A 25,261-nucleotide genomic window follows, 5' to 3' on the forward strand; every position below is an offset into this window, starting at 1 on the left:
GAGATTCCTTCACTAGAATCTGATTTCTTGAGATTATACCAAGAGAAAAAAGAGGGGAGACTGGAGGGCTCAACTTGACGCTCACGCATCAAATCACTATGTTCACACCACTTAGTTTGGCATTTGGGAATCTGAGAAATTTCTTCACTAGGCATAATAATACTTTTCAAATGGTATTTTTAGCGTACATATATTAAACTTTTTTGAATTTGAATTTGGAACACCACCCCTAAATTTTAGTATATTTTACCCAGTTGACAAGAGTGGAAACTGGTCCATGATAGGCTCTCAGAATGATTGTGTTCTGAAGAAACCTACCTGGCAGCTACTCAGTCAAGGCTGTACACCTCATTTTTGCCTACCTTACATGTTGAATATAAATGGCAAAAGCAAAATCATTAGCAGTGAGACAGACCACCAACTCATTTTACACAGGGTATCCTATGGCCTATAATTTCTGTTAGTCTTTATACCAGAGAGCTCAGGGCAGCAATATGTCTACTTCCAGTGCCCTAAGTTATCCCAGCCCCAATAAAGGCATCCTCAAAATGGAAACTTAATAATATAGGATCAACATTAAAGCACTTTTTGTGCAAAATGGCAAAACTTTGATCTTTGTGCAACATTTTTTAAAGGCTAGGAAACTAAGTAATGAGACAAGATAATATTTTCTATTTTGTAAATTTACTCTCCTACATAAAAAAGTTGTCCTAAAAAATTATAGTTTTAACTTGTCTTATAATTATGTGTTACACAGTTATGATATCAATTAGGACATAAACATACACATACACTCCCATGCAAACATACACACATTGAAAGAAAAGATTCTAAAATGTTAATAGTAACTATGTCTGGTTCATGAAATCATGGGTGATCCATGTTTTTACTTTCATATTCTTCATCACTTTCTGAATTTTTTAAAATGAGGCTGTTAAATTACTTATGTAATCGTAAAATATAAATTGTTTCTTTAAAAAATGTATAAATATGTACCTGAGACATTTTAAGAAGGGATGCAAAAACAAGAATTAATTACTCTTTCTTTCCTTTATTTTTCTTTTATATAAAAAGAATCTTCCACACAGACCTACATGTTTTAAATTATTTAGCCTGTCAAGCAAATTAGACCACCTATAAAGAGAGATTTGAAGAAAAAAATAATGTTCATAAATTCTGAGCTTGTAAACTACATCTAAAACATAAGTACACTCTCACTTAGGAATACAATTTGTTAAGCAGTTGAGAACTTGAAACTTTTTTTTTTTTTTTTGTAGAAACAGTGATAAGGCATAAAGGTCAGTACACAAAATCCACTTAATCCTAATGTACATGAAGCATAGAACATACTGAAACCCAATCACCATGTAGGTCATAGTTTCTATGGGGAAAATGATTTTAGAATTGTGTATTACAAGCCAGAAATCCATCTCTTTTAGCTACAATGGGTTCACAATTATGCCTCCCATTCTAAAGTGTGCAGTAGGAAGAAAAACTCTCATTCCTGACTTTAGTGGCAGCTCCTGCAGCCAGTGGGCCTGCAAGGGCACAGGCAGCATGGAGGATTGACAGAGGTCTTTAAACCTTTGTAAAGATGAGGACATCTTACTAATATCATCTCACCAGAGACCCCCCTGGGTCCCTGTTGGTTCCAAAATCACCCTTTTTCTTTTATCCCAGCAGGCTCTGGGGCTGCCGCCTTTCATTATCACCATCTGGGGTTTACAACCAGGCCGTCTTTTTCCCCTTGTCTGTATGGAACAGAACAGGGTGTATCAGTTTCTCTCCACCTTCCTGATACAAAAAGCAAGTCCACAGCCCTTCTGAAGTTTTTGTTCGTTGGTTTATCTTTTTAACGGAGGGAAGGGAAAACAGAGATTAAAAATAAGCCCCTTTCCATTTCTCTCCCTACTCTATTTTTACCCAAACCTAGTAGGAAAAAAAAATCACATATGTAGTGTTGGATCTTTGGGTATACAAATAATAATAATAATAAATAATAAAGATTAACTCTCCTCTCAAAGAAAAAAAAAAAAGTCAGATGATCGTTAGCATTCTATGAGCTAACCTATCGTAGCCCATAAAACGGAGAAGATAGCAGGATATGAGAAGAAAAAAACAATCAGTGTCTGAGAAATGGGGTAACTGATGTCAAGGGAGAGAAATGTGGCTGAGGGTGTTGCCAAAGTACACAGCCATCCCCGGAGAACCGCAGAAGATGTGCCCACAGGTTACTATGTTTTCTCTCCTCTAGATTTCTACAACCCAGATCACAGGTGATTGGGTAAAATTGGGAAGAAAGGGGGAAAGCGGCCCTACAGAATCTGCAGAAGAGGGCCAGCAAGATTAGCAGAAGCTTTTGAGGAACAAGGCATTCCTGTGGCCACGCAGACTGAATGTGGGGCGTTCGCTCCCTGGTGGCCCTTTGTATGTGAGGGTCAGACTGGAGTTACACAAAAAACGCTCCATATGCCTTTACATTATGGCTTCTACTAAGAACCCGTAACTCCTAATTCACAGAGAATTACCACTGTCATTCTATTCCATGACCTGAGTATTCTGCAGACAGAAACGGATGGTAATCCTCAGAATTCACACACAGAAAATTATTTTAAACCACTAAACTGGTCCTAAATAGAAAATGAAGGAAAAGTACAAGGCGAAATGTGCATAAACATGTCTTTCCCTCTGGTCTTATCCTTCTTGGACACCTTTCCCATGAAGAAAGGGGCAAGGGCCTGATAGAAGATACCTAATGGAAGTGGATGATGGACTGACCTAGCAATCACCAAGGGACTAGAGCTGAGCTGCAGGAGGTGGTCTGGGACCCTACAAATGCATCCTCATGTAACCTGTGCACTAGGGAAACATATACACACACTTCCCAGTAATGGATTTTCACAATGAACCAGTTTGCCACCCTTTCATCTCCTTTTCTGAACCCCTCTCCTTGCATTGTGCCTGGTTCCTACCTAAACACTTACAGCCCTCGAGGACCCTCGTGGCCCACCATTCCTACTCTCTCTAAAACTTTCCTCCCTCTTCGTATTCCCCATTCAAGGCTTCCCTAACACACAGGGCAGTGTTAGAAATTATTCTTAACAGCTGATTACAGCAATTAACACCAAGGATTGTTAATGGAGGGGTCATAGAAATTTCAAATGGAAGGAGAAGGTTGCTATGTGTATTTGAACTTGGCCTTCAGGGATTCAAGGCAACTCCAGTTCACAAGAGTACCTAATTGTTTCCCTAATTTCACCTTCAGGAGAAGGGAAAGCCCTTGCATTTGGCTCTTCAGTCACTGCAAGAACTTAAGATCCCTCCAAAGAAAAATAAAAGAAGGAGGGAAGAAAATGCAAGGGAAGAGAAAAATCTTTGTTCCTCTCAGTCCTCACAATACAATGGAGTGGGTGTGGCCACCTCCCACTGCAGCTTGGAGAGGTTAAGTCCTATGATTAGTCATGACTAAGAGAGATATATAAGTCTATAAGGTGTATATATATGACTAAGATATATATATCCATAAGGTATATCCATATATACATATATGTATAGACATATATGTATGTACCTACATGTCTACGTATAGACATATATATGTCTATATACACACACAGATACACCTTATGGATATATATATCAGTCTCATATATACACCTTATAGATTTATATATGTATACACATACACGTATATATGTATATATACACATACACGTATATATGTATATATACACATACATGTATATATGTATATATACACACATACATATATACATATGTGTGTGTATATATACACATACACACACACGTACACACATGTACACACACATAGATACACCCTATGGATAGCCACCAAATATATATGCCATATACCAAATCATGCAATTGATTTCACTAAATGTACTTTTTATCAAATGAATACTGATACTTATAAAATGGAGTGAATATCTTTTGTTAAATTGCCTTTGAAACTACCAATTAAATTCATTTTGTTTGGCAGTATCATTTTAAAAAAAAAACATAATAAACGTAATGCCTGAATTGCCTATCTAGTCAGCTATTTACAGTAAGGTTCCCCACTCATAAATGAAAATGAGATCATTGTCCCAGTGAAAAAGGAACGACCTCAAAGCCTCTTATCCTCACTTAAGCTCAATCTTACCTTCAGCATATTAATTCCCAGAAGTATGTTCTCCTCCAAATTCTACGAAGTCAGGGCTACTGATTTCAGGAGACATCAAAAATTTGGAGAGCAAACTTCTGCCAATTAGCAAAAGCAGCTTTCAATCAGCTACCTGAATTATTTTGGGAGGCTGGAGGCATCACTATTTCCAAAAGCCATACTGCTAAATCAACAGGAAGATTACAGGCATTTGGAATCAAGTTCTCAGACTGTGGTCTTCAGTTTTTCTTGAAAGCTGCTTATAAAAGAAGGACTGTGTGAAACTTTGATATTTACATCAAGTCACAACTAAGGGGCAGGTTTGCAAAATCAATTGTGCAGCTTTTATACTCACTGCACATTTACCACATATGTCCTTTATTACACAGTGGAAAACCATTAAATGCACAGTAGTTTTGCCAAGTGGCATTATGCATTTAACAGCTTTATTCGTTTAACAGCTCCAACTCTCATTATATTTTGCCATGTGGTACATGGGATTTTATGCATTTAACAGTTTAAGAAGGCTCTATGGTATTTTCTTTTCATGTATTTCATACTATGGTTGGACATTATGTCTTAGCAAACTGTATTTCACTGATTTCATTGATGAGAGAAAGTCAGAGTAATCTGGAAAAACTACTACACTGAAATTGAAAAGGGAAACAAACACTTTAATCCCTTTCCAAGTTCTTTGATATTCTACTCCCCTCCTTTTATCAACATCTGAAAATAACGTACATCAGGTTAAAACTGCAGGTAAAAAAGGCTAACCCTGTACTCTATAATTAATCTAAATATAACATTTAACTACAGTTTGAATTTTTTCAGTTTTAAAAACTTAATTTTTATTGAAAATCTTCTTGCTTAATAGAAATACAATACTCAGTCACTTCCTTTCTTATAGCACACAACAGAAGATTTGTTAGGGAGATGATCAACCATTTGATTATTTACATATGTAGGGATGAAAACATTTGTCATACAAGGACACAGAGGAAATCAAGCTCAGAATCAAAGGACTCTCAAAATTATGCTTTAACTAACTTTTATCTCCTCCACTCTGCATTAGGTGTTCGCCCTAGGTATAAATAAGTAAGCATGCACCTCAAACCTAGGATTCTAGGTTTGGGCCAAAGTTGTCCCTTTAAATGAAGAATTGAAGCAGACAGTAGATCCCATCAACTGTTGCTGCTTTCAGAAATAAAAAACCTAAGCATCTGTCTGCTCTTTTCCCCAGAGCGTTACATTCTCCACAATCCCAGAACTCTGAAAAATTTCACTGGATAAGCTTCTGTGTTTTTCTGTTAAAAGATTTTAGCACTTACTCTGCACTCCCCCACGTGTGTTTTCTCCTGAAAAAAACAACTGTATTCTGTACATAAAAGAAACACCTGACTTCAAAAAGTGTCTCTGGGGCTGGGGAAAAGTGGTTATTATAACAGAGTCGGACATTCCCCTTGTGGGAACAGGAAAGGTGATGAGACTTGGCTAAAACTTGGTCTCAGAAAGGTGCTGTTATATACATTCTAAGTTTTGTTCATATATATATATATATATATACACACACACACACACACACACATATATATATATAAAGCGAGAGAAACAAAAGGGTACATTGCAGTGTTGAGAATAAGGGGTTTAGAATAATAGAATAAGTGTTTAGAATAAGGTGCTGTTATATACATTCTAAGTTTTGTTCATATATATACATATAAAGGGAGAGAAACAAAAGGGTACATTGCAGTGTTTAGAATAAGGAGTGAATTCATTCGAGGCTAATTTTTTTTAATCTTTAAAAGAAAAAAGATCAGGTTTTGGCTTCATCTCTATTTCGAACTCCAATGGGAATAAAAGCAAACGAGTAAAAGGCAGAACATGACAGGTTTCTTGGGGGTTATTATTGTTATTATTATTATAGGAACAGATGTATTTTTATTGGTGGAGGAAGGAGAAGGATCTAATTCCAGCCCTCGATTTTGCTCTTTTAAAAACCACTCACCTGACTTTTATTTGCAGCCACTTTGGCAAACAGGGCTTGAGACACCTTGGCCCTTTTCATCTCCTGTTGGATCTCGTCATAAATGGCAGCTGTGATGTTGATGTTGGCGCCATCCACCTTAATAGGGAGGTCTGTTGTCGGTGTCGAGGTTTTGGCCTACCAAGAGACCATGAAAATAATAATTTAAAAAGTGCTGCATTCAGCCCAGCCATCTGTGCAGAAATTATCAAAGGATTTCAGTCAGCTGATGCCAAACTGCATTAGCTACAGAGGGACACTTCCTGTCCATTATTCTAATCAGGTTAATTGTGATTGGAAATAATTGCAGTTCATTCCTATAGGACATGCAGAATCCTGTCAACCCTGTTCTCTCACAGTATCCCAGACGAAGGTTCACAGGTAGGATGGCTCTCCTAGACACCAAACTATAAGCAACCATCTAACTACAAAACAAACATGCAGAACACACACACAGTTAACCTTTTCTTTCTAAAAATGGCACACCTTGGAAGAAGAGCCAATTCTTCCAGAAAAAAAAATGAGTAAATGGGTAGAGGTCTCTAAATAATAAATTATTACTCAATTTAATGCACTCCCGAGTCTCTCTTATTTTTTATTAAAGCTTTACGTATGTCATTCGAGTATGTATGGTTTCCCATCATTATCATCATTATGCTACCCAGACAGTCACCTAATTTCACCTAGGAAATCAGTGGAAATGAAACAAAATTTCATTTCATAAAACTAGGCTTCAGAACGCCTTTGATGTGCCGTTTTCATTTTCTTAAATTCATATTGTGGTTTTATGTATTCTGCAGTGCTCGTTTTAAATTGAATGATTTCCCATCAGCTTTAGAGACAAATGAAGGACAATACAGAAGATGTCTGTACTTCTTGGGGTTAGGATAACCCTAAAATGTCTAAATCTACTTAATCCAAAAGACAGTCATAACATTTACTTGGTGTGAGCCCTAGAATGCATTGCTGGTGTCTAATAAGAGGGCTGAGACATTTTCTTAGAACCTCTGGCAGCAAGATTTCAGGAAAAGACATCCTTGATCCTTGTGCACTACCAGCCGAATTGGCCTAACCTGGGTTTTTTCTCTTTGTCCCCATTCACCCTAGAATCTCAAACCAACAGAGTTATCTCCAAATCACAAGTTTCCCTGTGTGGATGCCCTGAGCTGTTCTCTACTGGATCCAGCAGTATGCAGGTCCAGAGAAAGATGTAACAGGCAGTGTGGACTCTGTGACAAATGGTGTCTAGCAGCAGAACTTAAGGCCCTACGTTTCCATAAAGGCTTTACTTCCTAACAGTGCTCAGTAACTTCTGCCATTTTTCTTCTACCTGCTTCTCTCATACTATTTTCTAATTACCACAAAGCAATAATTACTATAATTTATGGCGTGCTTTTTATGGGCCAGGTACTCCAGAAAGCATTTTAACTTTTGTCTTCACATTTAATTCTTTTAAGATTCCAATGAGTTAGATATTATTATTTTCATCTTACAGATGACGAAACTGAAATAAAGGAGGATCTTAACCTAGGACACCCAGCAGCCAGTGAAGGAACCATGATCTGAATGCAAGTCTTTCAGGCTCGAAAACATGGGCTCAGGACACTGCACTACACACTGCCTCCAAAATCTCCAATTTATGCCAGGTGCTGTTGCAAGAATTTTCTTGCTAGGTTGAGACTTTCCCATTAAAAATTCAATTATCTGTAATTTTTTAAAATAAACTCTTTGTTCTGCTCAAAATTTCTAGTTAACCCACAGCGCTTTCCCTGTTAAGAGAACGTTTTAGCATAGCATGTCTGCCCTTTCTCAATTCAGTTTTCTTAATTTGCCTCACTGACTATCTCATCCTACCTGACTGGTCAAGTCTTCTCTCGAACCATGAGGGCTAAGACAAAACCCCTCAGCCATGTGCCCTTACACAAGTTACTGAATCCATCTAAACCCCAGTTCCCTCATCTGTAAAATGGGCATAATACCATAAAATGGTGACAACTGAATTCATGCAAAATGTTCACAATACCTAATACACAGTAAGTGTTTTAACAAATGATCATTCCTATCTTAGTATTGTTTTGTCATTATTAAGTACACCATGGAATGCTGGCTAGCTGAAGAAATAAAAAGAGACTGGAGGTATAATTTCAAATTTCAAATTTCTTCAATTTGTTTTTCAGCTACTAATAAAGTATAGATGGGGTCTGGAAAATAATCTCCCTGCATCAATGTCAAGCTGCCTGTGTGCACTAAATTGCTAACTCCAACTAAAAGGCTGAGTCAGTGAGTACTCCTCTAATACTTGTTCTCACAATAAAATCTGTACTGTACTATGATCTTTACTGTTGAGATATGCCTGTAAAGAATTTTAAGTCAGTAATCATGAAATGTTTTAAAAGACTTTAATAAACTCTCCTTTCTCAATCTTTACCCAAGAGAAAAAGAAGACAGTTCTAGAGAATGTACAAATGCAATGAATGCCATGACTGTATTCTCAAAAACATGTTTAAATATTTATTTTCAAACATATCAAAATTGTGAAATTAAATAAGAGATTTCCCTGCTACACCTATCCCTAAAGGGCATCTTTATGAATTTTCTAGATGGCATTCTGGTCAAAATAGGCAAAATACTGACCCTAACTGTGTGGCCTTGTAAGTCGGTCTGGCACTGAAAGCTATTAGGTCTTTGAAAAGGTACCTACGATATATAATCTTGTTAGGAAAATAGTACAAAAGAGCTGAAAACAAACACACAGACCTGTGTTAATTTCTAACAAGCAGAAGTAACTTTCTAAGAAGAGCTGCCTTGTCAAATGGCCATGAAGTATGGCTGGGCTCTTCTATAATGGTTTAATGGGCTCCAAAAGTGGCAAAAATATTGATGAATTTAGCAGAAGTAAATATTAGTGCACATTAACAACTTGCCCAACTTACTAGCTCAGTATGTATGTCCCCAGATTTTTTTTTAAATAAATAAAAATGCTTGGTTATACTTATCCAAAGTAAGCAGTCAAGAGACTTATTTTTGGTTCAAACAGTAACTAAAACTCATAATTCACTAAAGACTGAAGTGTAAGTAACACAATTTGGCAGTGCATGATAGAAAGTAATCTTCAATTAAAAGTTTATTGCAGAGTACAAAAATATAAAAAGAGTTAAAATGTGTGAAAAAATGGATATACTTGAAAAAGCTCAAATATTTCTACTAGAATACAATTCTGCTTCTATGCTTAATCAGTTCCTTAGAATTTATCAGAAAACGCAAAACCAAAGCTATAATATCTAAGCAAAACAACCTTTGGTTTTGAACCGCCCATTTTTCAGATTTGTATAAATGTATATCCATTAGGTCGGGCACGGTGGCTCATGCCTGTAATCCCAGCACTTTGCAAGGCCAAAGTGGGCGGATTACTTGAGGTCAGGAGTTCGAGACCAGCATGGCCAACATGGTGAAACCCCACCTCTACTAAAAATACAAAAAATTACCCTGGTGTGGTGGCATGTGCCTGTAATCCCAGCTACTCGGGAGGCCGAGGCAGGAGAATCACTTGAACCTGAGAAGCAGAGGTTGCAGTAAACCATGATCACACCACTGCAATCCAGCCTGGGCAACAAAGTGAGACTCCTTCTCAAAAACAAACAAAAAAAATTTATACCCATTAAATATTGGTTTTGAGAATTAGCACTCAGACAGAACCTGCAACTATATTAGCAACAGTGAATGGACTGGTCTTATCATAAATCTATCGAGTAGTAAAAGTTTAGGGGAAATAGGGGATAGGCCAGAAATGAGTGGGCTTGGATGTGAACTAGAAATGACCCCTGACTGCCTTGAGACCTTGACCCTTGAGTTAGGAGCTTTGAAGCACACATTACTAGATGTATACACTTGCATGAGGGCCTAAGAAAAGAATACTTTTCAAGTGTGTGGAGAGGAAGAATGGAAGTCACCAAATTCTGTGGGGAGATCATCCTAGGATGGAAAATAATTAAGGCCTACCTTTCCATCATCATTTTCTAAAGGATCATTGAGTGACATCTCAGTCATTCTGATCTAGACACTGCATATGCATGCTTCCACTGCAAGTGTTCCTCCATTTTGTCTTTTTCAGATTACATAAAACAGAGCTGAAACTACCCTCCGCCCCCTGCCCTCAGCCACCTCTACCCCATCCAGTCCAACCAAATAAACATACAATTTAAGGGAAAGCAGTGCGCTTGCTATGCAAACTCAGCTTCAACACAAATGCCCTAACTCCTTCTTTGGCAACTGAGCAGCTATGTATAAACATCCTAGAGCCTGCCCCTATGCCCACTCCTACCTTCCTACCCCTCACCTACCACGTATGGAAGAATGGGACTTCCTAAAGGGACAGAAATATAGTATGGGATCATATATGGTCAGAAGTTCACATCCTCTGACCAACATGTTCAGCGGATTAAGAAATCATAGAATTGGCCATGCACGGTGGCTCACGCCTGTAATCCCAGCACTTTGGGAGACCAAGGCAAGTGGATCACCTGAGGTCAGGAGTTCGAGAAGAGCCTGGCCAACATGGTGAAACCCTATCTCTACTAAAAATACAAAAATTAGCCGGGCATGGTGGTTGGTGCCTCTAATGCCAGCTACTTGGGAGGCTGTGACAGGAGAATTCCTTGAACCCAGGAGGCGGAGGCTGCAGTGAGCTGAGATCATGCTACTACACTCCAGCCTGTGTGACAAAGTGAGACTCCATCTCAAAAAAAATAGAAATAAAATAAAATAAGAAAAGAAAAAAAGGAAAGAAATCCTTGAATTATGTCTCTCAGTGTTTGAGGGAAAACACAGTAACTAGTGAAGGCAAGATGTTTCCAAGACAAAGAGTGAAAAATACGGAAAGCAAGTTTCTCACCTGAGGGGTTCGGGAGGAGCTGGGACTGCTGGAGGCCGAGGAGACCATGCTCACATTGGGATTCATACTCCGTTCCCTCTCATCCTGGTAGATGCGATCTCGCTCCACTTCTGGCAGATTGAGGAAATTCTGCATGGCCCTCAGGTTTACTAGAAGAGACTGAGAGGCTGTCCGAGGGTCTTCTTCCTTACGCAGAATCTCAGACAACAATCCCTGATTAAATGGGGGAAAAAACAGACCAAGTCACATTTGCAGGTATATGTGTGTGGTTTCTGTCTTCCACACCTCTCCTCCTTTGTTTGGTTTAACCAGCTCGCTGTGATGTCAAGAACCTCACACTAATTCCTTAGGGTTCTCCCATATGAAGGCAATGTGCTTGCCTTCTGGGGGATACGCATTATTTTAGGACTGTTCTATTCTGACACTTTATCATCACTGTAATAATCATCAGTGTACAGACATGCCAGCTAGCAAGGTAGGCACTCGGGAAGAATTGTGAAACTGCAATTACCACCAGGTGCCTCCTACAAGTATTTCAGGAACTGTTAGAACTCTCTCTGCTTGAAACTGGGAACACTTGGCAGTCCTGCTTAGCTTTACAAATCTGCCAAGTTTGGTAAATTTAGTTTCGACATTTAAACAGCATGGTAGATTTACATCAATTTAAAAAAAAATTGGCTGAATTTCTGTATGACCGGCCACTGTTTTCAATAGAGATATTTCTTATGCAAAAAAAAAAAAAAAAAAAAAAAGACGCAAAGCAAATGGCTAAATTGTGTTAACCCTCTGATAATTTCCCAATCTATACACACAATAGTTATCCTTAAATATGTACAAAGGGCACCCAAATCTTTTATGAGATGTCTTCATGAGGGAAACCCTAATCTCACCATTAAAGCAATGAAAATGAAGTCACCTCTGGCGAGGGGCTGAGCACACTGTAACAACAGTGTGCATGGAATGCCATGATAGGCCCAGATACTTTCTGAATGTGTGACTCACCCAAATAGAAAGATTTAAATAGGAAATTAGTGTTTTCATGTGCTCTGACGACAGAGAATTCACAAAGAAAAGGAAAATGCTGCCAAGTCTAGAGAAAAGTAGTATGGACTCCAGAAAAGGGCTGGAGATCTAAGGTGGGACATTGTCGTACTGGGGGTAGATGCAGATCTATTTCCATTCTGCACCCTTGTTGGATTATCACACAGAGACATCACTTTATATTCCCAGCTAATATATTGCTTCTCAGAGCAGTATGAGAACGGGGTTTAGGATTATCCCCCTGGGAAGAGCTGAGATGTTAATCCCATATCTTAGAACAGATGGGGCAACTCAAATCATGAAAAGTCACTTATTTAACTGTAGTAAAGTAGAACAGATGCCAAAGAAAGACGTTTCCACTCAGGTGAAAATTAATGCAAAGGAAACACTATCAGATTTCTAATATGTGGCTTAAATATGAAAAGGCAATGGAAGTAAGAGGAATATGCTATCTCTAGTTGTCCAAAAATCTTCAGGGAAAGGTAGGCAATGTTTTAAAATAAAGCAATGCATTATAACATAGTGAAGCAAATGCAGTTATAGGAAGTGTATCACATAGCACTCCAAGGAAGCAATCACCACTCAGAACATCACATAGTCAATTTTACTACAAGGAACTTACAAGTACTATGTCATCTGACAGTTTCACAATTTGGGTGTCATGTTACTTTGATTAGAGAAATTCTAAGTAATACTTGGTAGAAAAGCTACAGTGTCTCATGTGTGCGTCTGTGTCTGCGTGTGTGTGCATGCATGCATGCCCAAGAAGGGGACAAAGTAGGATGTGTATGTAAAAATAACCGACGGGTACATGATTCTTAAAACAATCCAGATTTCTTGTCATGCTTTTAGAAGCAACGAGTGAGACACTTATCTTCCAGAAAATGTGATACAATCTAGGTATCGACTCTCTGAAATTAAAAGTCAGTTCTGCCTAAAGCTATCCTACTTTCCACTTGCACTAAGCAACCTGAAATATTCATAATGAATTTGTTTTGAAGACAAAAATCTTCAAATGAATATGCAGAGAAGCAAGAGAAAAGTGGATTTCAACTTTCAATACCAGTAAAAAAACACTAAGGTTGATATTTTTTGAGTTTTCTTTAATGATAAATTCTGCATATAAAGGATGTGTTGGTCTTTTTCCTCTCTCTCCCTCCTTCCTCTCCCTTTCACTCTCATAAATTTGGTATTTCAATAAATTTCAAATTACTAAAACTTGAAGGAGTTTTAGGGTCAACACGGATAAATTCTTTTAGTTATTATGATTATACTCAAGAGATCTCAAAGGCAAAGTTTATAAACCTATTCTTCCCCTGTGAAATTATTTTAAGTTGTGGAGTTTATTATGGGAAAGGTTTTGGATACGAAATAGTGACATAACAAAACTACTGTTCTAATGGACCATGGCTCAAAATTATGTTTGTTCATTCTTAATCAATAAAAAAAATTTAAAAACACAGAGTGTTTTGTTTCTTGTTTCTTTCCATTTTGAAACTGTATAGCTTCTTCTCCTACATTTTTTACATACTGGAAAACCTTACAGGGAAATTAATCCATCTCCAAGGAAAATTAATATGAAGTATCCTTGAGAATGACTGCTCATCCATTTCTGAGGTGAAAGAGACACAATATTTGTATTTTTAAAGGGTGGTGGAATATACTGTTTCCTCTGTTTCATTTGCCTAATTGAAGATAAAGTCTCAAACCAACAAGGTAGCCAGTGTCACCTCCACATATTACCCCCAGAGAATCAGAACACTGTTTTAAATTATTTACTAAAACTCTCATCTGTGATGCTATGGTCCCAAAGCAGATTCTTTTCACCTCAGACATTTTCAATAACAAGTGGCTCACTGGTGGGCACAAGAAGAGTTTTAGTTGTTTTGTTGAGTCTTTTTCATTTGAGTCATTTATGTGCTTTTAACTGTTTAAATTGGGATATTTAAAAAATGTAGTCCAAATTCTGCATGCTTATAAATGGAAAGTGAGTCTATTTCGTTAGTTGAAAATCATCAGAGGAGAAAAAAATCAGAAGAAAATAGACAGCATAACTATCATACACCACAAATCACCCCACCTAATTATCAAGATAAGTAAATGTTTATCATATTGAAACTGTCTTGAATAGAACATAAATTAATAATTTATCTCACATAAATATTTCTAAAGCCCTTGCCACTATGTCATCTGGCATTTTAATTATCAACCAGCCAAGCTGGAGGTGTCACTTGGACATTCCCATTATGCAGCCTGGGATACAGAAAATGTGGCACGGCACCTGGGCACTGAAAAAAAGATGCACTTTTATGAATAGAAAGGTCATGAATATTGAGAATGTGCAAATGGAGGGAAATTAATAAATTAACCAGGATATAGCTTATTAAACTTTCATATCAGTAATCATATTAAAATATATTGCAAGTATTGAGTAAAGTGATCATTAAGTATTTTCCTCATCGTAGGCAACAGAACCTTCTCCGGGGACACATTAAAACAATTCCCTCCACAGTGTTAGCCGAGATTATGTAAGACCAGGAAACATGTTGACTAAAAGGAGCAGAACGAACATCTGCACAAGGTAGAGAGATACCCTCCAAAATAATTCTTGGGTTACAAGTCAGTGGAAACAGAAGGAAGCTGGCCTTTTCCATAGCCTAATTAACATTTTGCAAGCTTCATATAATTTCCAGGACCACCAAAGAATACATGAGTTTGGCAAAATATTCATTAAAAGCAAAACAATTCAAAGTACGAAATGAGCAATAACTTATTATAATGCCATCTAGCTTGCTCATAATTTAGCCTGCTTGCTACCTCTACACACAAAACAAAGAATTGGGGCTAATTTTTTAATGAAAAATTAATGCTCTTATTTTTTTCTAGTATTTTAAAATATTTCTTTATAACAAATTAAATGACCTTACAGATTCTGAGTCTGTACTTTCTGTGTCAATGAGCTTTTGATTTCCATACTTCCTTAACAATTTATATAGTTTGTCCCAAATTGTTAGCATGTACAATACATGCTGATATTCAGAAGAGTCTGGGAAACGTTATCATGACTGGCTCTATAAAATCTGCTTCTAAGTTTTTGCACTAGCCTTTGACATCTTGTCTGGGACAGGTGAGAAATTACCTTTGATGGGCCTTTAACCCTGGAAGAGAGCAATAAGAGAACTCACACCTGGGCCAGGTTTTAGGAATGCTGAGCCTGACATGCCACTCCTGACAGCAACAGTTAAAGTCATTACTGACTAGATTTTAACAGATATCTGTTCTTTACGGCTCTCAGACCACAGGTAACTCCCTAGGATTAGGCTATATCTCTCATGGATTACCTCAGGAGCCCCTAAATCCATTATCTCCCATTGATTATCTAGGGAACCCCCAAATTCAATATACCTAGTCTCAAAAAAACAGATCAGTCTATTAATTCATTTCTTATTTATGATTGAATACAAAGTTCTGAGAGGGATGAAGAGATTTAATCAGAGACAAATTCTGCTTCCCAGGAGTTTACCATATGATGGGAAGGAGAAGGTATTATAGCAGCACAATGTAAAAGATGCCAAGCATCATTAATGCAAGCCAGAACTAGTGTCACCTTGGCTCAAAGGAGGGAGAAAGTATTATCAACTGCAGGATTCAGGGAAAAAAAATTGGAAGAGGTAAGACTTAACTTAGCTGGAATTTTAAATATAGATAGTACATGGATATAAAGTTACGATGAATATTGGGCAGCCTGTGAAACTGGGGAGTATTAGAACATTTGAAGAAAGAAAGCACATGCCTACTCCAGAATACCAAGACAAGCCTCTGTTTCCTTACAAGCTGTAAAATAAAGTGCAAAAACTGATAAAGTGGTAGAAGATATTTTGAAGCAAAAATATAATAAGAGTCTACATTAGTATGATTCTGAACTACTGGAGTATACACAAGCTAACCAGCAAACATTAACCCCCAAAATGAAGTGATATTAGATAATCTGTTCAGCCTTTTTGTCACCTGCAACAAATTAGGCTTTCAATATGCAAAACATCTTCCTTCCAGAAAAACAAATGATCACGATTCCATTTAATTGTAACTTAATGAGGCATAATTTATTTTTTAAAGTGATATACACCAGGTGTGTACTGAGTAAACTGGCCCAGCCAAACCCTAGTACTTCCCTTTGGAAAAAGCCTCAAGCTAGCTAGAGACTGTTTTCCTTTCTGGAAATTTTGTTTCTGTTTGTGGCAGTTGAAATGAGAGGTACAACTGGTAACTTGCAATGTTCATCTATTTACTAAAACATGTACCTTTTGAAGTAACTTGATCCAAAAAATATTCATTTATCATAGAAAGCATATAGTAGGAAAGTGTTAGGTTCCAATGTGAACAAAGATAAACATTCAAATGTCATGTAAATCTCAAAGACAGCTTAGATGTACTTCTGATTCCTATGCTAAAAGTAAAATCATACGCTGAGCACTTCTTTAGAAATATTTGGCCTAGATAGAGAAAATAAGCCCTATCCCCTCATATTATATTTTAATTATTAATTCTGGGATGACACTCATCTTCAGAAATCAAGTTACATCTCTTTAAAGGTATATGATTCAGAACATGTTAGTGAAAATGTATTTTAGTTCATAATTATATATTGCTTTAAACAAATAGTGTCATAACCAATTAGTAAAGTTAAAACAAATCACATCCTCCCATTTTACAGATTAAAATTACAGAAGGCTAGGGGTGGAAGGAGCCTTGGCACTCATATGGGCCAACCATCCACCCTGCCCTTGGATAACCTATCACGTTTCCCTTGAAATGTCAAAAAAAAAAAAAAAAAAAAAAAAAAAAAAGGTTCCTTCCAAATAAAGTCCCTTATTCCTCATGTTTCACCCCTTTTGTATGCTTGCTAGCCTTAATTTTCACATAATTCTAAAATATCTGTGTCCAGCTGACACGAAAGCAAAAAACTGGTAGCCTCTTAAGAAAACTATGTGATATCAAACCTAGTCTAGTCACACAAAATGAACCCTTAAATTTGAGTGGTCAATTCAGAGTTAGCCAAAGCGGTTAAATCAGTGACATGGCTGTAGAAAGTACTGGTATCCTACTACCTGAAAGCTGACCAAACAAAATCGTTTCTCTCCTAACCTCCAGTCTCTCATTTCCTTCTAGATACTCATGAGAGGCATTTCCACCTCAGTTCACGAATATTAACAGGCTTCCCTGGGTTCTGTATTCATAATCTACAACCTCACTATGAATCTGGCTGCTGAAATTCATTTGTGTAATGCTAAAAATACTCACCCCATCCCCCACACCCCAGAGCATTGCTTAGCCACGAAGCCAGAGTACTTAGTCTGATTTGAATAAAAGGTATACAGGGCACAACAATGACAATTTGATTTTTATTATTAAAAATGATGTGTTAAATCCTCAAAGAAAATGTCGTTATTGCATTAGTTTAATAAAACCTCTTTTTTATTACAATATTTCTTTATTAGGAAAGACAGCCTATGCATGTGGCATTTTTGTAGGATGGGGTGGATAGAATTGAGCATCTAAAGGGAATTAATGTCTTCTGCAAATACAAATGCATATACAAAAGTAACATTTGCAGACAAATGTTGTTACTATAGAGATATATTCTGCAAAGCACTAAAAGACTAGGTATACATGTGTATATGTATGTACACTGCAGTTGGAAATACTTTCTCCCTCCTTTGAACCAAAACAGCAATAGTTCTACCTCACATTTATGAGACATCTTTTGCACTGTGCTACTATAAAACCTTCCTCCCATGATACAGTAAACTCCTTGGGGGCAGAATCTGCATATTTTGCACTTAGCGGTCAGTTGGTAATATATAGGAATGGTTCTAAGAAGGCACCAAATGCATATTTTTTAAATTTCTGGGAGTGGGAGTCCTATCTTTGCTGAACAGCGAGCAGCAGGCTCTGGCAGGCTACATATTGAAAACATGACTCACATTATACTCAAGATCTTTTCATCCAGCCTGCTGAAAACAAGATAATTGAAACTGAAATTTTGGGTCATGCAAACTTCATTTTAGAGCAAATATTTCAGGCACCCTAAGTCTGTAATTTATTAAGTAAAACACTTGTCTCACAGATTTGTTTTATGTGGATACAATAAAATTTCACTTGTGCCAACTTTCTCATCAGAATACAGTACCCACGTAACACAAAGTGAGTAGATACAACAGAGCGTTCTTGAAGCCAAAACAGTCTGTGTTCCCTTAACTGCAATACCTTTGACCAAGCCACGTTTGAGCACGTACAATAGAGGAACTTAGCCAAAACCAGATTCCTGGCAACTTTAATGTTTTTTGTTTGTTTGTTTGTTTTTGCATACTTAATCTATGTAATGATTATCCCTTCCTCCTTGGTGTCTCTAGGAAGTCTTAGGTACCGGAATAAGAGGCTATGCACAATCCAAGTCAAAATTTATAAAACACATTAGCACCAAAAAGTGAAAGCAAACAGAACTGAACAGGTTCCCTTTGGAAACGTTTTACTAGTAGTGTTCTTCAGCTCTGGGCACATACATGGTTTCTACTCACACCTCAAGTACCTGGCACTATGACTATTTCATTCACAAAGTTCTGGGCCCTTCTTATTCCTAGTTTCCATGAATGTTCTGTAAAACAACTGTTGGCAACCTGCCCCCAAAATTTACTAGCTTTGGCTACTTTGTCAAAACATTGGCAAAAATAGTACTTTCCTAAAACAAAACAAATACATTTATTGAATATTTATATCTCAAATGTATCAGATGCCTTCAGATATAAGCAAAGCAGTCTATTAACACTTGAGCTGACTTTTTCTGAAACAGTTATAAAATATTATTCTTTCCTGCTGAAATATTTCTGCATTAGTTTTAATCACCTTCGGGGTCAAAAGCATCTGTTCTCACATAGCACATGGGACACGTCACAGTCCTAATGATTTCACAAAAGGATTACTGGTTTGAAAGTCTGTTTACCCCTGTACCTCTTTGAAGAAGGGATTATGTCCTTCATCTTCCACTCTGTGGTAACAGAAATGATTGAGAATAAAGTAGTTAGGAGTGTGACTCATGAAGTCAGACTCGCTGGATTCGAAATTGGGCTCTAACTGGACAAGGATCAATTAATCTCCCTACGGCACAGTTTCCTCACCTGTAAAACTAAAATAATTCTGCTTCCCTTATAGGGTCCCCTAGAGAGCTTCTAACTGTATGTGATACATACTAAGAGTTTAATCAATGTTAGCCATTGTTAGGATGCCTAGTATAGTTTCTGAATACTTAATATTTGATGAATAAATACATAAACATCACAGTACAATTTTTATTTTACATCTACAATTTTAAATATTCAAGACACTCTAGTTATATTTTGCTAAATGTCTTCTCATAGAGAAGGCAGAAAATATAAATAACTTATAGGAAGTGGAATAATTAAAACTGTTTGACATAGAGAAGGGTATAAAGAAAAATGTAATAAATCATATGATGCAAAATGACCACATGAATATTCTAGATAGCACTAAATTAAGATATTCAATTTATACTTCAGAAAAGTAAAACAACTTTCTCTAAGTAACTTTGTTACCTTTAAAAATCAGCTTTAATCTGTATCACTGTTCAAACATGGGTCATAATTATTAGTGGATCATAATTTAGCATATCATAACTAACTTTCTATTATGAATTGGAATTAAAAAACCTTAGTACCAAAGTGTTTAATACATGTTAACAGCATTGTTCCATGAAGGATTTTTTTCTTTCATGAAGCCTTTGCTTTAGAAACATACAGATAGGGAGAGGTAGAAATGAGATATAGCTAGAGACAGACATACAGATGTGTGTGCACATGCTCATCTGTGGGTGTGTACCAGCTCATGATGTAAAAAGTATTTCTTATAGGTACTGCAGTCAGAGAACTTTGGAAGTAAATTCTGTAGTCTATACTGACAATTTTAGACACAGAACTGTATACAGAATTGAAACAACCTAGTAATTTCAAATTGATAACAATTACACTTTTCTCAGCATTTCTGGCCTTTAAACTTCCTTCACTTTATTTGAGCAAATATGCAATTAACCCAAGGCCAAATGGTCATTTCAATAAATGACCATGAAAGGAAAACGCCTTGTATATATTTTTTAAATTGCTGTAATTGAGCAATGGTGAAAAATATATAAATAACAGGATTTAAAGCTAGTGTTTCCTTGTATTTTTTTAATAAAAATCACACTGTAAATATAACATCACTCAGAATTTTGGGAGACTAGTTAAATAATACAACAATGGACTTTCACATTAAAAGTGCAAGTTTCGGCCAGATGTGGTGGTTCATGCCTATAATCCCAGCACTTTAGGAGGCTGAGGCAGGCAGATCATTTGAGGTCAGGAGTTCAAGACCAGCCTGGCCAACCTGAGGAAACCCTGTCTCTACTAAAAATACAAAAAAAAATTAGCCATGCATGGTGACACATGCCTGTAATCCCAGCTACTCGGGAGGCTGAGGTGGAAGGATCACTTGAACTCGGGAGGCAGAGGTTGCAGTGAGCCAAGATCATGCCACTGCACTCCAGCCTGGGTGACAGAGCAAGACTTCCATTTAAAAACAAACAAACAAGAAAAAAAACAATAAAACAAAAAAGTGCAAGTTTCTACTGAAATATACTCACTAGAGGCAAAAGTCCTCATTGAGGATAGAGACCTTTATCTGTGTGAAATGAGTCAATCATTCCCTGTTAGAGAATGGTGAAACAAGCTTATAAAACTTACCAAAAGTGAGTTTTCTTTAGTAAAAACAGAGAAGCCTGAATTTTCTAGAATGAGTCTGGTAACTAATTTTTAAGGACTTTGCACGTTGGTCAGGGATGAAAGGAAAAGATAGGCTGAGCGTGATGGCCCACGCCTGTAATCCCAGCACTTTGGGAGGCTGAGGTGGGCGACTGCCTGAGCTCAGGAATTCTAGACTAGCCTGGGCAACATGGTGAAACCCCATCTCTACTAAAATACAAAAAATTGGCCAGGCATGGCAGTGCATGCCTGTAGTCCCAGCTACTCGGGAGGCTGAGGTGGGAGAATCGCTTGAACCTAGGAGGCAGAGGTTGCAGTGAGCAGAGATGGCACCACTGAACTCTGGGCCTGGGTGACAGAGCAGGACTCTGTCTTAAAAAAAAAAAAAAGAAAGAACAAGACAGACCAGTATGTCATCATGTTTGCTTCTTCTGATTCTCTTGCATGAGTTTTGTGAAGAAGGGAGAAAAGAAAGGTCTTCTTTTACATACAAGTCTCTACTTCAGGTGGATTTAGAAGTGAGAGGAGAGTTGCATATGGCTGACAGCTGCTAATTAGCCTTCTCTATAGGCAGAGCACAAACAAAGCCATCATCTCCCCAAGCCTGTTTAGACGAGCCCTCTGACCTACCAATCCATGTTTTGTGGCTGAGAGTGCCTAAAAAAGGTGCCAATTAACAACAGATAGTCTTATATGTGCAAGGGGAACTAAAGGGAACCTGCTATCTACAGGGCTACCCTCAAGCAATCTAATAACTTTGAGACACTGCTATCCTGGGAGATATTAATATTATTATAATCTGTAAATCTATGAATTCAAGTCAGTGATCCTGAAATGAAAGACTGTTTATTTTATGAAGCAACCAGGGCCATCTCTTCCCACTTTATTAATTTAATGTTCTGAAATCAAAAGAGGGTATATTATTTACTTCAAAACTCAATAACGGGTTCATGCTTGATCTGCGGCATTTCATATTTACAGCTCATCTTTCAGTGGGTGGACTTCCTTTTTTCACAGGTTTCCTTGTCATTTTATAACCAGCTCACTGGACCATGGAGTCAAGACCCCTGGATTTACATTGTGTTCTATTACTGTATGACATGCTGCATGCTTGTATCTCTATTGGATAGTGAGAAATAATGATGACTGAGACCAGATGTAGGCTGACAGAATTCTGAATACCTTAAAGGTCAAATTTTCTAGAAACATAAACTGTATGTATGATTAAATTGTGCCAACCTTCGGCTAACAATATGTATAACTCAAACAAAGGAGTTAAAAGAGAAGTTTCTACTCCAAAAAACTGACTGGTAACACACTGAAGCTCAGACTCCCAAATATTTTGGTTGCCAGGATTTTCATGTTATTGCTACATATCACTTCCTAACTGTGCCACTTCAAAATATAATGTTTAGTAAATCCTGAGTCATTCTTAACCTTAATAATTTGGGGCATGAATATACTATAAACACTGTGTCAATAGAGCATAAAAGCAAAAGCCATTTCACATGAATGTTTACATTTTAGCAGTTGACCTTACTGTCAGCTTTCCTGATACATCATTCATTCTAATTTTCCAATCCATTGAAAACATTCTCCAGTTGCTGAGTGACTTCATGAATTGTATTTATGATCCTTGTCTTAAGTTTCTTCAAATGATGTGGCTTTGATGAGTAAACTGCAGATTTTTTTGCAAAGTCTCATAAAAACTAAAAGTAGTCAAATGAGGACAGGTCAACAAAATGAGTTCCCAAAGGATTTTTAAAATCCTGTTCTCTATCACGTAAGACCAGGATGCCCAGCTTTCCCAAGCAAGGCCTTTGATGTAAGGTTGCAAATTGTGTAACTCTACAACTTTTTCAATGAACTGAAGGAGCAAGATACCAAATTAGAGACTTACTGTTACAAAAGAATAGCACATTTTGCAACACACATCTGTACTTGCAACTGAAAACATGTTTCCAAGAACCGGCTCAGAAGAACTACCTGAGACACAAAATGAACCTGAAACTTTCTTAATTATGGCATGATCTGCTAGAGGTGGGAAAAAAAACCCACACAACATAAATAATGAGTATGGCAAATGTTTCATTTTCAAATGATACAGTCTTCTTATTGCTAATTCCTTGCATAAGGATGTTTCCTGAACTCTGCTGCCAAGGTAAGGAGACAGTGGTACAGAGAAGATATGAGGATCACACCTAGTTTCCCTTTTCTGGCATTCTAATGCTCCCATTCACATGTGACAGGGCATCCGTTCCACTGGATTTAGCCTAGTTTGGATCAAAGCTTCCTCTACTTCATTTAACAGATTTGCTCAGATGGAAGGTCTCAGAGGAGAAACAATGTTAGTAAAAGGGGGATTTCTGAACATACGAATATGTAGGTCATTGGATTTTCAAATAAATTAGAGAATAGTTTATCTATTAAGGAAGATTCGCTGTACATATTTTATGAAATCATGCTTATTATAGGTCAGTGGGCATTCTACAACCATCCCTCAGTAATATTAAGTCTTAAAATACTGTCATAAACCTTTCCATCCTGGCATAAATCCCTGATTAATTTTTTAAAGTCCACAAAGTAACAAAGGGCAAAAGAATGCTTAAGGTTGGAATTCATAATCACACTGTCAAAAGGCAAAGATATAAACAAATTAAATAGTCAAGCAACATATTTCATGTACATAGGCGTAGTAAGTCAAACTATGTCAGCACTAAAATAAATTCAGGATATAAGCAAGAACGAATATGGAAAAAAAAGGAAACCTGATAGAGCTGTTTATTCCCACAGACACTATCTGCATCACTGCAGGAGCACAGGAGGAGTAGGGCCGAGAGGCAAAGCCACTCTCAAAACCACAGAATCACATAATTCACCATATAGACCCAGTAAGGACAGTTTTCATTTAAGTCAAGTTTGGTAAGTCTCATAAGGCCTTACATCCAACATCTGTTTCTGTCTCATTTTTATTCATTCTCTCTCTTTCCCCCACATTCAATATCCATAAGTCAGTCTGGACAATATCAATACTGACCCATTGAATTGCAGAGCTATAGGGGGCATAGGTTTTAAACAATAATACTGATAATATTTTCAAAAGAAAGGAGTAAAAAATTCTATACTAGTTCCATAAAAACATATGGCTTTTGATTTGCAGAGAAAGTAGACATCAAACTATAGATAGGTTTTACTCAAACTACTACCCTATGGCATGACCAATTAGGCTGGAAATGGCGTGGATCTATAATCTGGGATAAAACGCAGATCCTCAGATAGAGACTACCACACAAATGATTTATTAAGATGGACTTCCAAGGGAAACTGCTGAGGGAGTGTGAGAAGCAGGACAGGGAAGAGAAGAAATGCAAGCAAAGTCCCAGCTTCAGCCTGGTCCTGCAGAGCGCTCTGGAGTGGAAGTTATGCTTCAGAGCTGTCGCTACTACAGGAGGCTGGGAGCTGCCCTGTTGTCATCCTCCTGTACCCATCAGATGGTGGTAAGCATTTCCATCTCTGCCAGGATGAGCAGAGAAAATCAGTAGCCCAAACTGGAGAGATGTTAACGGAAAAGCCTAACAGCAGACGCAGGCTTTCAGAAGTAAAACCGTGGGCGGGGTGGGGGTGGGGGAGCATCAACAACAGAGCAGGGATGTTATCTGCCTGAGGCTCCTCCAGTGTAAAACCATCCATCTCACTTTGTGGCCACAGGTTAAAGTTCTTAGAAATGTATCATGGGATTGCCTGAATATTAATGACCAGGTCAGAAAATGCCTTATCACTTTCACCTTACTGTTTTCACTGGGTCTCATTTGCCATAAAAGTCTTCAGAGACACAAAGCAGGGCTAATCTTATCTTTCAGAAGACTAGCTTAAAAAAAAAAAAAAAAAAAAAAAAAAAAAAAAAAAAAAAAAAGAGTGGTGATACTCAGAATGTATTTTACATAAGGTCATAACGACCTAATGGCACAGACAGGACACAAGGCTCGGCCATACCCTGTGTCTAGAAACACGTCAGTCTCAGGCTCATGCTGGAGATCCCATATCCTGGCATTGCATGACCTCTAATGTGCTATATCCCTAGCCCAGAACAAGTGACTCAATTTTATGTTCCTAGTTTAGACCATGTATGTTTTTATTAGCAAACCAAAAGAGAAATGTAAGGATAAAAATAAATGAATAAATAAAAAATAAAATATTGGCAAAAGGCAGTCTATCTCTGACTGCAGCAGATGCCATGACTTGTCATAAAGTGTGGATAGGGCATCATTTTATCAAACAAATACATTTTATATTCTTAAAAGACATATTTATTAAAATAAACTGAAAAGAAGCTC

At 37.3% G+C, this 25,261-nt stretch overlaps 1 protein-coding gene across 2 annotated transcripts in view; it reads right to left on the bottom strand.

Moving 5' to 3' along the window:
* The window catches only part of SATB2 (SATB homeobox 2), a 195,789-nt gene that overhangs the window by 48,306 nt on the left and 122,222 nt on the right, over positions 1 to 25,261 (bottom strand). For both annotated transcript variants that reach the window (XM_063647790.1, XM_054478699.2), the window contains 2 exons: positions 11,077 to 11,289; positions 6,168 to 6,323 (listed from right to left, as the gene is read on the bottom strand). In XM_063647790.1, coding sequence (XP_063503860.1) covers positions 6,168 to 6,323; positions 11,077 to 11,289 — 369 coding nt within the window. The remainder of the gene's footprint in view (positions 1 to 6,167; positions 6,324 to 11,076; positions 11,290 to 25,261) is intronic.

This window comes from Pongo pygmaeus, chromosome 11 (genome assembly GCF_028885625.2).
Source record: "Pongo pygmaeus isolate AG05252 chromosome 11, NHGRI_mPonPyg2-v2.0_pri, whole genome shotgun sequence".
Taxonomy (NCBI): Eukaryota; Metazoa; Chordata; class Mammalia; order Primates; family Hominidae; genus Pongo; species Pongo pygmaeus.